Source organism: Heliconius melpomene, chromosome 11 (assembly GCF_056956725.1).
Source record: "Heliconius melpomene rosina isolate 202511_hmr_F chromosome 11, ASM5695672v1, whole genome shotgun sequence".
NCBI lineage: Eukaryota > Metazoa > Arthropoda > Insecta > Lepidoptera > Nymphalidae > Heliconius > Heliconius melpomene.
Genome location: NC_140399.1, coordinates 7,272,960 through 7,285,543, shown reverse-complemented (window position 1 = coordinate 7,285,543; position 12,584 = coordinate 7,272,960). Strand labels below are relative to the sequence as shown.

At 31.5% G+C, this 12,584-nt stretch overlaps 1 protein-coding gene across 1 annotated transcript; it reads right to left on the bottom strand.

Annotated features, from left to right (window-relative positions):
- Positions 1-1,365: 1,365 nt before the first annotated feature.
- On the bottom strand, positions 1,366-3,647 carry LOC146534657 (uncharacterized). The gene is made up of 2 exons (XM_085193094.1): positions 3,149-3,647; positions 1,366-2,300 (listed from the first exon to the last, which is right to left on the bottom strand). The coding sequence occupies exons 1-2, from the start codon at positions 3,333-3,335 to the stop codon at positions 2,257-2,259; spliced, it is 231 nt and encodes a 76-aa protein (XP_085049220.1). The 5' UTR covers positions 3,336-3,647; the 3' UTR covers positions 1,366-2,256.
- Positions 3,648-12,584: the final 8,937 nt, after the last annotated feature.

Genomic DNA, 12,584 nt, shown 5'->3' with positions numbered 1-12,584 from the left:
AATTAAAGCACAAGGATCGGTTTCATCTTGAGGCCGTCGAGGTGCAGATGGTGTGGGTTCGATCCCCAGTCGAGGCAATAAATTATTCGTTCTGGCATTAAGCTCGACATTGAGTTCTGCACTCAACAGCCAATAGCTCAAGCTGATTTAAAATGACATCTTGACCTTTCTAATAATGAGATTAATTTATTATGTAAACGACATGTTTTGTATCTACGTCAGTTTAGTATAGAATGGGAGTGTTATCAGTTACAGAAAGTCTCACTAACGAATATTTCACTCCAATAATCACTGACAAGAGAGATATTGTAGAGAAAATCAGTATTAATATGGAACAACTGGTATGGTTGTCCGACTTAATAACTAAATCAAGACTAATTGAAGAATTAAAGCTTCTAGATAAGAGCAACTTGTTCTTGAAGGCAACAACCACGTTTAGAACAATACCGTTTGAATGGTTGGATTTGATCACCGAGAATTCAGTTGTGCGTGACGTATTTGTCATGGATAAAGTTTAACTTTGGTGTACTGAAATGTAAATTGAGCTATTATCTGTTCGTTTTATTGTGAAATATTATTATAATAATATATGATTTAAGTAATTTTCGATGTATGTTGATTTTAATAATTTAAAATTCGTGGTGCGTTCAGGAAGTGCTTAAATTCTGGCAGAATTTGAGCACTTCCCAACTTGCAAATTTTATAAACGAAAAAAAATGGAAATGTGAAATATCTTTTTACTACTTAAAAATAAAGTTTCAAATACGTGTGAATTTAATATGTTATTTAAATATAATCCCAATAATCCACATTGAGTAACTCTCCTAAATGCTTTCCCTATTTAATCTGTACCCAATAATTTATTTTGCTTATAATGACATAGTGGTTAGGAAATTGCATTAAGTTGCGTGAATACAGGTTCAGATCAAAGCTCATTTCACCGAGCACAGCTTTCCTAAACAGCTGTCTGCCTTGCTTGTATTATAGTATAGGGTGTGACAGCGACCGTAGTTGGCTCAGCCAGTAAGATATGAGCTCCTAATTAGCTTTGTTGGGAACTCTCTTATAATTTAATTAACTCTTTAGATATTGTGTAGAAAGTTCATTATTATAATACAATAGATAGTGTTTCCGTCTTCTGACTTTATAAATTGTATAAATATTATATAGAAATTGTTAATTAGTGTAATGAAATATTCAACAGGTGGTGCACTTTGCATTCATTGTATACCCATTTTTAAAGATTTTTTGACTGAACGAAGAAGTTTAGTTAGTCGAGTTCAATAACTAACAAATTGTCCGAATAAATGTACTCGTATATTAAATACAAGAAAGAATTAAAAGAAAAATGTTGTAAGACAGCGTGAGAAGTCATGATAGAAACAGTTGGTGGAATTTAAAACGTTGCATTAATCATTGTAATTAAGTTTTATGGTAAATGTTTAAACTTTCAAAATGCAAATTACATCCCGGGAATAGAAATGAATGTCCATTATCTTTTTGGGCTTTTTTCTTTAAGTTTTAATTTAGTTCTCTTTTGCCATTCAAATTGCATGGAAATAGGTTTTGTGATAAATAAACAGAAATTATTAATAGGAACGAGTAATTTTATTTGATGAAAATCAGAAAATATGCACATATTGAGTTGAGTAGCGGGACTCAACATTGAGCTTTGCCTTGTTACCAGAGCAACGAAAGGAAAATATTAATAAATTATTATTTTCTATTATTCATTCCCCCAATGGAAATCGAACCCATAAGCTTTACGTTTGCAGTCACACGCTTATGCCCCTGTGGCCTCAAATACATACATATGTATTATATATAAATATTCAACGTATAATATTTAATGCGCTCTCCTAACCTAATTCCAATCAATCACAGACTTTCTCCTCACATTGACTTTTCCTTATTTTATCAATGAAAACATTGTGAATTTTGTTCGGCCCTCATCTTACTTGGGTTTGAACGTATATATTTGATGAGTTTTAGAACTTCGTACTTAAATTCTAGCTTCTGATCCAAATTGAACTCCCGGACAGCAGGTAATAGAGAATTGAAGAAGGATCTGTCCTCGTCTTCTCCAGAATGATGGAAATCGGGCAAGCTGGTGACTAGGTTTGGGGTTTTGTCTTCGTCCGACGACTCATCGTCGGTCTGTTCGTTCGTCTGTCCCAGGTATCTACTGTTGAGGAATGTTAGGTGTTTCGCGTGTGTGTACTCTCGTTGGCCCGACTTCCGCTTCAGATGTCTGACCTAGGCGTCCCGGATGTTGCGCCATTCGCTATGCAACTTGCGAACTGAAACAATTATCACACGTTATAAGCATTGTTATAACTAATTCCTTGAAGTCGATTAAGATTTTTTTAGTTACATAACTATTAATTAGATAATAATAGTAATCGAAGTATAGTTGTATTTTAATCTAAGCAAGTGTTGCATTACTAATTATAAGAGATAATAATTAAATTTCTTTACAGAAAGTCGTCTCCTTAATTGAAACTGCATGTAAAATAGAGTTTGAAAGGAAAAAAAGAATAGAATATTGAACAGAGACGAAAATAGTTAATGTAAACACAACATTAACATTCAAAATACTTTAAATAATAGTTTTTTATTAGTTGTTTAACATTTTATTGTTAATTAGCTACTAAATACAAGAAACTATTCTTAAAATGTCCCATTTCTGTCGCTTTTCCCTTTTTCTCGCAATACTCATAAACTACAGCTGTATAATGTGAAACACGTTTATATGACTCATATTAATTTTACGACGTAACCGTTTCTTGAAATACTTATGCCAGCATTCATTAACTTAATAGAAAATTTTATTTACCTGCTTTACTAACTTAAACTTTATATATAGAGGATATATATAATATTTTATTAGCAAAAGATATTTCTTTTGAACATCATTATTGCCCATACTGTTACTTATTAACATGGCGAACGCTACTAATTCCTAACAAAGTTTTTTTATTTTTATTTTAATAATAAGACAAAATAAATTACATAAAATCTATTTTCTAGTCTCTGTCTATTTATCCAATGAAATGTTGAGTTACTTAGTACAAAAATAATGAACTAATATTTACTATGGACATGTGCAACTTATTTAAATATGCAATTGAAAAGAAAACAAACTTACCAACGTCACATTGTTCTAATTCGCTCATACTATCGAAATCTGTTATGAACACCCTGGCCACCTTGCTCCAGGCCGTCCGCTTGACTACGCTCTTGTACCTGTGACCCTCACTCCCCGCGGCCCATAACTCTTCATATTTCTTTATTTCACCTACAAAAGCCTCCCCGTCCAGTGAATATTCCATCATGTTGAACGTTGGGCTGTAATATTTTTGCTGTAAATGTAAATTTTGATTAAATTGATTGAGAATATTATGGAGAAAAAATTATAATATAATATCCAGTTTTTATATTGGTCCTAGTTTTATTTTCTTTTTGCAAATATTATTTCAATCCAGATGAAATGCTAAAAGTGACTATTTTTTTGTTTTTTTTGTTTTTTGTTTTAATGGCCTGATTTTGCGATGACAGGCGCAAAATAATCTGCCAGTGTCACGTATAGTAGAAAACACACGAATGATATGGTTCAGTAAATTTTGAGAGGAAATATGAACTGATATATATATATATATATTCATCCATTATCATATATATATATATATATATATATATATATATATATAAACAAACAAACAAACAAACAAACTCTTCCGCTTTATTATATTAGTAATAGATAAATATTTGTATAGTTCAAGCGGGCGTAGCCGCGTACGGGTCCACTAGTTATTTATATAAGTCTGTTAATTTTATGTGCTTATAGAATGAAGTACCACTTTCTAATTAAAAAAATCCGATTTAATACTATTATTGACACCTGTATTTTAAACAGAAATAAAAAGAAATAGACTAAGTACCTAATAGACGTATATATGTTTTTTTTTCTCTTTCACATCATCTTTCACATAGAACTATCCTTCTATGTTCTACGCAGAGTCTATCTTCTATGCAGAAAGAAGAATGTAAAACACCACGTTCTTTCCGGCAGAATTCGAGACAGAGCAGATTTTAATATGATTATATAAAGATTTATTTTAATTACTTAATACTTTTTTTTTCAGTTTCATGCTGTATCCCGTACACAGGGAATAGGCAGAGGGAGGGAACCTAGTGTTAAAACACTCCTTTCCCCACTTTCTGCCGAATTCTTCTAAAATATTATATTCCTGTAAATGGTATGTTAATGATATATAAAGAATAAATTGATAAATGTAATAAACCTTTATAAATTCCTGTTTCATTTATAAATATTAGAAGGTCTCATATAACACTAATAGCAACATAGTCTACCAACAATCTCGTCCGGCCCATTGTGACTCCTTAATGAGTCAGAGACAAAGTCAGGCGCTTGATTACAATGTGCTTATACTTTATTCACGTTCAAATATTTGTGATGCTAGAACCGTACGTAACGAAATAGTTTTCATCAGCTTCACGCTGTATCCCGCACACAGCAGGCAGACACTCCATTCCCCACTTTCTGCCGAATTCTGGAGGCATTGCGTGTTGAGTGGCAGAACTCAACGCCGCGCTTTGCCTCGACACCAGAGCGAAGAAATGAAAATATAAACGTAAATAAATATTTCACTTCCTCGAGTGGGGATCGAAGGCACAACCGTCGCGTTACAGTCACACTCTTGTGCTGCTACGCCACGACGCCGACGACGGCTCAAATATAAAAAGTTTTTAAATATATATAATAATATTTATTCTCTTTATATCTATATTATCTTTTTAATTTAAAATCATACTCGCCGCAATAAATTAAGAATTTAATTTTATCAAATTCATGAGGTAAACCTTTAAAATGTTTTTAGAAGTCGTTTTTATTGTTTACCAGTATCACATGTATGTATGTAGGTAATGTTATTCTAAACAAGACATTATACAATCATCTATTTGACTTAACGACTTGATTATTCTGAAAGACTATTCTATTGTATAAGAAATTATTTAAAAAATTGCAGGACAATTTTAAATATGTATTACATAAGGCTGTGATCCTGGGACGTGGACGTGTCCTTTAGATGCAAAATGGAAATTCCTGTGTTCCTTTTCTGTAGATTTCTAACCTATCTACATGTCTATTCTGTCTGTCATTCACTCAGAACGGAAAAGTTTGAGACAGAAAGTTTAATTTTAATTTTGTCTTATTAACTACAAATACTGTTGTTTTTTTTTTATTTCAATAGCATGTTTATTTTTAAGTCTTAATTAAAATGTGTATTATTTATTTATCACTTTTAATATTATGTTCATTAAATAAAATATTAATTTAATTCAATTTACTATTATTCGTTCTCAAAAATATTCACTTGAAATAAATTAATTATTTCAAGTGTATTAATTAATTTTAAAACAAAAAGTTAATTTAAAGAGAATAATTTAATGAATAAGAGATAAAGTCGAAGAATTGTTTAGATAAACTGTTTGCACGAAATCTGAGAGGTACATTTAATTTGCAGAAATAAATAATTATCTATTTAGTATTTAATTTTGTTACAAACAAGGGATGATCCAATAATTTTATATTTATGTAATTTTATTTTCAAACTCAAAATATACTTTACTACGGCAGTGGGGGTTAAAACCCCTTAGGGTCCCCCCCTTTGATTATTATTAAGACATTGTTATTTATGTTTATTAACAAATTACCGAAGCATAACTAATATTTTGTGTCTTCTGTTTATCTATGCCAACTAACTTTTTCTTAAGGTTGGTTGGTATGAAATATTTTCTGAAAAATAAATGTATGTTCGTTCTTTAACACGTTTATATAAAACCAGATAAATGCTGTGTGCGCTCCAGTGAGGCAAATGCTGCAGACAGCCAGCTCTATAAGTTGTACCGTTTTATGATCGTGGATTAACTTAACGTGGAAAGCAGCCTACCGCAGCCTGCACAGCGACATATGAAAATACATATTTTTATATACATATGTAATGTATGCCTATTCTATATTTAGTAATATTAAAAGGTTTTTTTCAAATTATTATTGCATCTTTAATGTAATTGCAATGTAATTATTATATTTAAAAAAGAAAGAAGTTTATGGTTCTATGATATAATAAAAAATATCTATTTATGCCACGGTGTAATTATTTAAAAAAGATAATCATATCTTGATGTTAATCCTATATCTTATAAAACAAAGTCGCTTTTCGTGTCTGTCTGTTGTTTCTAACTCTTCTTCTTCTAAACCACCCAACGGATTTTATTGCGGTTTTCACCATTAGGTCGAGTATTTTTCGTAGAAGGTTTATATATAGTTTATTATTTGTACATTCTTATGTAAATTAACATAAATACGAAAAATATGAATAAAGTCCTACCCGCTGAGACACTTTCGCGCATGCGCTGCTTTAATGGTAAGTACTACATGAAAAAAATGTACTGGAGTATTGTTCCTCTCAATGAGCTCTACAAAAAAGTCCGCGAAAGCATATTTTTATCTTTTAAGGATAACGTGTAGTGATCATATTTCTGTCTAAAAATAATAATTTCAATATATTTTTTATTGTGAGGGATATTTTTCCATAATGGTATTAATCCTTATCCTTTAAAATACTTTATTAATTTTCTACGTTAAACGAAGATAAAATTTGCTTTTTACACAATTTCGAAATTGCGAATAGTTTAAGAGAAAAACGCATTTAATTGTTGACACATGACGTCGTTGACACTTCAGCAGTATGGACTCAAGTTTTACTTATCCCTTACTCTCAGCATATAAATAAGTATATTAGTTACGTTGGCCATTTAATGTAGATCAAAACTGTCTTTACTGTTTTTCATTTTAATAAGTACTTTAGAAGTTGTTACTATATCAAAAAATCCTTGCTGCGAAACGGCTCGCCACTCGCCATGCGTCCGCCGCGCCCGCCTGCCTTACCCGCATCGGTGGTTCAGTGGTAGAATGCTCGCCTGCCACGCGGGCGGCCCGTGTTTGATTCCCGGCCGATGCATTCAATTTAATTTTCCTCACAGGCAGCCACGTAGTGCTTGCTTTTCATCAGGGACAGAATACCCTCTTCAGCATTAACCACAAGCAAAAAAAAAACCCGCCTGCCTTTATAGCAACAAAGATTTAGATGCGTTTGCACGTATTGGATAATTAGAGTTGAATGTATTATTTCAGCGCGATATATTTTTTGTAGTAGTTATTAGTAGGTAGGTCTTTGTTTATAATTTCTTCCGTTTAAAAATAGTCATTTAACTATCTAAAAATAGGCCATTTAAATATATTTTAATAAGTACTTGAAAAGATAAGTAGCACAGATTTAAAATAACGGTACCTACTAAAAAATCCTTGCTGTGTAAAACAATTGGAAAATCCTTATTGAAACTACGAAAATGCGGGTTGCATTAGGGTTTAATTCATTTTCACATTATCTTAAGTGCTTTGCAAACATACATTATATGAATTATCCAGCAGTAAAAGCGGGCGAAGCCGCAAGGGGGTCGCTAGTGATATATATATTCATTAATTTTTACGTCATTTTAAACTTTTTGCGTATCATAGATGTTTGTATTTAATTAAATTTTTATTTTAAACTTTATAAGTGCTACTTGAAAATGTTTAATTATAACATTTTCCTCAATATTTTTATATGCTTTTTTTATATGCTAAGTCTAACATTGCTTAAATATTCTTTGATGTAAGACTCTGCCTGTCAAGCTTTATTCTCCCGAGTTGGAATTGCTGCTACGGAACTCGTTATGCACATACATATGTATAGAACATATTATTATTATTCATACAATTTGCTGGGTTTGGTTATTTACCTACTTGTATAAAACTTCAAAAGAATTTGCTAATTAATGCAAGGACTTCTCATTAGCCTAAATTAAAAAATAAATAAATTAATATTTGTCAAATATAATGTTACATTATTTGTTGCGAAATTTCAGGAAAAAAGAAATTAATACACCATCCCAGGGCTTCAACAACATTATTAGAGTTGAACACAGCTCCAATCTAAAACAAGGTTATAACAACTGCGGCGGTCCCACAGGAAATGCTTACCTGTGGATATTAAACTGAGTTCGCCAACTTCAATTTCAACTCATATATAATTGAGAAAAATCTGACAAACGGAAAACGAAGCGTGCCCTCTAATATACTATACGTCTATTCTCAAATGGATTGGTGCAAACATTACTGAAAATATAAGATTTATATTTCTTTTCTTTCTTTCTTTCTTTCTTTCTTTAAAATAAACCACGAAACATGTGTTCAATGAAATATTTTTATGATATGAAAATTACATACAAACTTTTAACCCCTATTTCACACCTTTTGGGTTAAAATTTTACAAAATCCGTCCAAATTTCGCGTTTCTCCCATCAGCGGTAACGGCTGTGCGTGCGTCTTACCTCAATCTGTGAGTAGAAGTCCTTATATATAGATAATAAAGTAAATGTACATAAAAAAAATATTATAAGTAATGTAAATGTAATCTATATATATAAAAGGACTTGTCCTCACTGACTGAGGTAAGACGCAGCACGCACAGCCGTAACCGCTGTGCGTAGAAACGTGAAATTTGGACAGATGTTTACTTTCGTAATCTGGACAGCCACTAAGGGAGTTTGAACAATTTTAACCCTAAAAGGGTGAAATAGGGGTCGAAAGTTTGTATGGAAAAACAATTAAATCGGCACCGATTTTCATAAAATTTGAAATTTAGATTTTTAAAAGTATTTCATTGAACACGTGTTTCATCGTTTTCTAGAATTCTTCCCCTAAGGGTGCAAACAAGGGATTGAAAGTTTGTATGGAAAAATCTTTAAATCTTAAATTAAATATAAAATTTGAAATTTAGACTCTTAAAAATATTTCATTGAACACACGTTTCGTGGTTTATTAGAATTCACCCCTAAATAAGCAAGCGAAGCTGCGCGCGTCCGCTAGTAAAATATATATTACAAAGAAAAAGTAATATAAATATCAGTTTCAGTTATATTTGACTTATAATATTCGTTTGTATAACTCATTATTCGATAAAATCAGCATTCCTTTGTGTCGGAAGCCTATCGGAAACTAGCACTCGGCAATACCAGCTGTCTGATATTAGAATGTTCTACTGAATTTTATTAGGCATATTTATTAATCTTCTTATTATTTCTGATATATTGTTTTTAATATGGCGCACTTTGAAGGATGTACTTATCAGTCTTTAATAATTTCAGTAATAATAGCTTTACCTGCTGTCAAGTGAGAATAACTAAGAAATTTGTGTATTTTGTTGGAAATAAGTATCAGAAATGATGTAATCCATTGCCAGATACTAAGCACGTTTTTAATTTCGTGCCAGGCAATTCTAAATTTTAATAAGCGCCTACGAACACCATGAGAGCAATGTTACAATAAGAAAAATAATATTTACTATTGTGATGAAAAATAAAAAAGGAGCAATACATTATTTTTTATATTGTTCTAAAAAATAAATATATGTATATATGATATATAATGTAATTTGAATAAAGTACTTTTTTATTTACAGTAATCACTAGTCAATAAATATGCAAAGAGAAACTTTCAGTTTGTATAAAATAACGAAGGTCTGGCTGCAACAGGCTCTTATTCCTTAAAGTAATATTCTGATATATATATTTTCTTGATAAGTGGACAATCTAACATAAAAGGAAATTTTCTATTTGAAGTACTATTTGCTTAGATAATTGATACACGTAACATAGTCGATTGCAGTTGCGAGTAGCTAAAATTGTTGGCAATTCACCTTAATGTAACCGTTGCTATAAAGTGAAATAAGGTCAAGTATATAAAATTCATATTTAAACTCTCTATTCTATCTGTTTTAGGTGAGTTAGGTTAGGTGTACGTACTGTATCACGACGGTTGTGGGTTCGATTCCCACTCGAGGAAGTGAAATATTTATCTACGTTTATATTTCCATTTCTTCGGTCTGGTGTCGAGGCAAAGCACGGCGTTGAATTCTGACACATCTGAAGATGAAAAAAAAAATTTATGATCATTTCAAAATTTGTTTTGCCATTGCCCGAGTTCCAGTAACCAGTTACAAGTATCAGCTGGAACAGTACGAACATTAATGCGCATTTTCAAGAGGCAAAAATCAACACTTGGGTCTCCAGTCTGCTCCGACTTCCTCTTCCTGGATGCGATGGAAGAATCTATGGAAAATTAAAAAAAAAAATTAACGGCCAAAATTTCGAATATGGTGAAATTTCGGAACATGTCATATGGATTAAAAATAGTGTTCTCCTTTACCACTGGTCTCAAATAATCTATCTATTACCCTGTATAATAAATTAGATAAAGCACACCTATTTCTATACTTACGAAGTAGTGATGAGAAAATGTGCCAAATATATGCTAACGTGCCAGTCCACAATCGACTCTTGCTGGTGTACCTAAGAATTTTGGCAATGTCTCAGAGGATTTATTTACTAATTTTCTAGTAATGCCCGCAAAGACGGTTTTAAAGAAAATCAGCTTACATATTCTATTAGGTACTAAACTTATGTAGAATTGAAGATAGGTAGGTACATTTAATAATAAAAAATATTTTGCAAATTATTAGATATATATTATTATGAAAATTAAATGGTTAATAATTTTTTGTCAGATACAAAGATATTGCTTAATATCTAGGTGGTGTGAAATTTCTAATAATAAATGTTAAAATAATTTAATGCAGTTTATATCGATATCAGTTCAAGTTATAGGTACTATTGGTGATCACTCCAAGACATCGTGCGCATCAAATAAACAGCCTAGCAAAGTTAGAAACATGTCTCAAATTATATTATTTGCTCGGGTTATTCTAACTTTCAACAGTTTGTATCTTTATCTATGTTATATGAAAGACACAATTCATAAATGTATTTTATGTCCTAGCTTCACACACTATGCTCTAATTAATAACACCTGCATAAGTGAAACCAGTACTTGGTTAAAAGTAGGTAAAAGTAATAATACTTTACTATGCTATCGCTTCTCACATCTACAAAGCATTATTTTAAATCCAATTAGTGTACTAATAAATGTATATGTAGGGTATGTGTGTTGGGTAGTTTACTGCACGTCTGATAACCTTGAAATATTTTTAGCTTTCATCAATAATAATGATACACACTGTGTTGCAAAGATAATGATTACTATGTTTTATGTGTTGTTACTGTTGTCATTCCTATTCTTTTTAATTAATAAACAAAGCCGCCGCTTATATATTTCAACATGTGCATCTACATTGAATATCCACCGATTTGTCAGTTATGAACCTAATTACTTGTACATAATTCTTTATATTTTTAAACGTAAAATTCAATAGCATAAATAACAATGTACTTTCAATTTACTATCAAAATTGCCGCGGGTTAAGGACTAAATTAAATACTATTTACATGAATATATTGTCGCACAATTATGACATTATTATATTAACCGAGACTTGGTTCCACGATGGCATTGTAAATACTGAATTCATAGATTCCCGTTACAGCGTGTACCGATGCGACCGTGATCGCGTAGCAACAAAACGCAAAGACGGTGGCGGAGTGTTAGTGGCTGTGCTGCGCTCGCTATGTGCCGTAGTCTGCACGCCTGCACTGGCTACCGCCCCTCTCGACATCCCACGGATCGTAGACCATGTACTATTGGAATTGCGTATCGGTAACTCTCGATACTTAGTAAGTGCCATTTATATACCACCCGCCACAGATTCTGAGATATATGTTGCCTTTTTTAATAAACTACAAGAAATTATTTACATACATGAATACGATCACTTTTATTTGATAGGTGATTTCAATTTGCCTCATATTGATTGGTGTATTGATGGGACACGAGCAAAAATTAAAAACATAGACAATTTTACGCCACCGTATACTCACTTAGTAAACTTCATGTCCATCATAGATTGCATACAAATAAATATTTTTAAAAACAATATGAATAGAATACTTGACTTATGCCTAACTAGCGTATATAATACTGAGTCATTTTCGGCGCCAATCACTCTGGTTCCACCTGACGTTTTGCATCCTCCCTATTATATTTTAATACTTATTGATAAAAACTCATCCAAACCTACACCGAAAAGTCCATGTTTTAGATACTGTTTTAAGAATGCCGATTATGAGCAAATTAATAGCGACATTTTGGAAATTAATTGGTGTAAATTGTTTCAAAATAAATCTGTTGAAGAAAGTGTTGACATCTTCTATGAATATATTTTCCATATTATACGGAAACGCGTTCCTTTTAAAAGAGCCAACAATTTTAAATTTCCTGTATGGTTTACTCCAGCACTAATACACATATTTAAGAATAAAAAGAAAGCTTGGATTAAATGGAAAGTATATAAAAACCAATCCGATTATTCTATATTTTCAATGTATCGTGATAGATTCAAGACAGAATCACAAATTTGTTACAATAAATATATCAACTCTGTGGAAGACAGTATTCTCAAAAATATTAAATACTTTTGGACTTATATAAAAAATCGTCAAAA

Bases quoted from the DNA above. Each gene is read 5' to 3' on its own strand.
- LOC146534657 (XM_085193094.1), bottom strand. From the start codon at position 3,335: ATGATGGAATATTCACTGGACGGGGAGGCTTTTGTAGGTGAAATAAAG. The intron at 2,301-3,148 runs GTAAGTTTGTTT...TAATTGTTTCAG, and splicing joins ATTAGAACAATGTGACGTTG to TTCGCAAGTTGCATAGCGAA.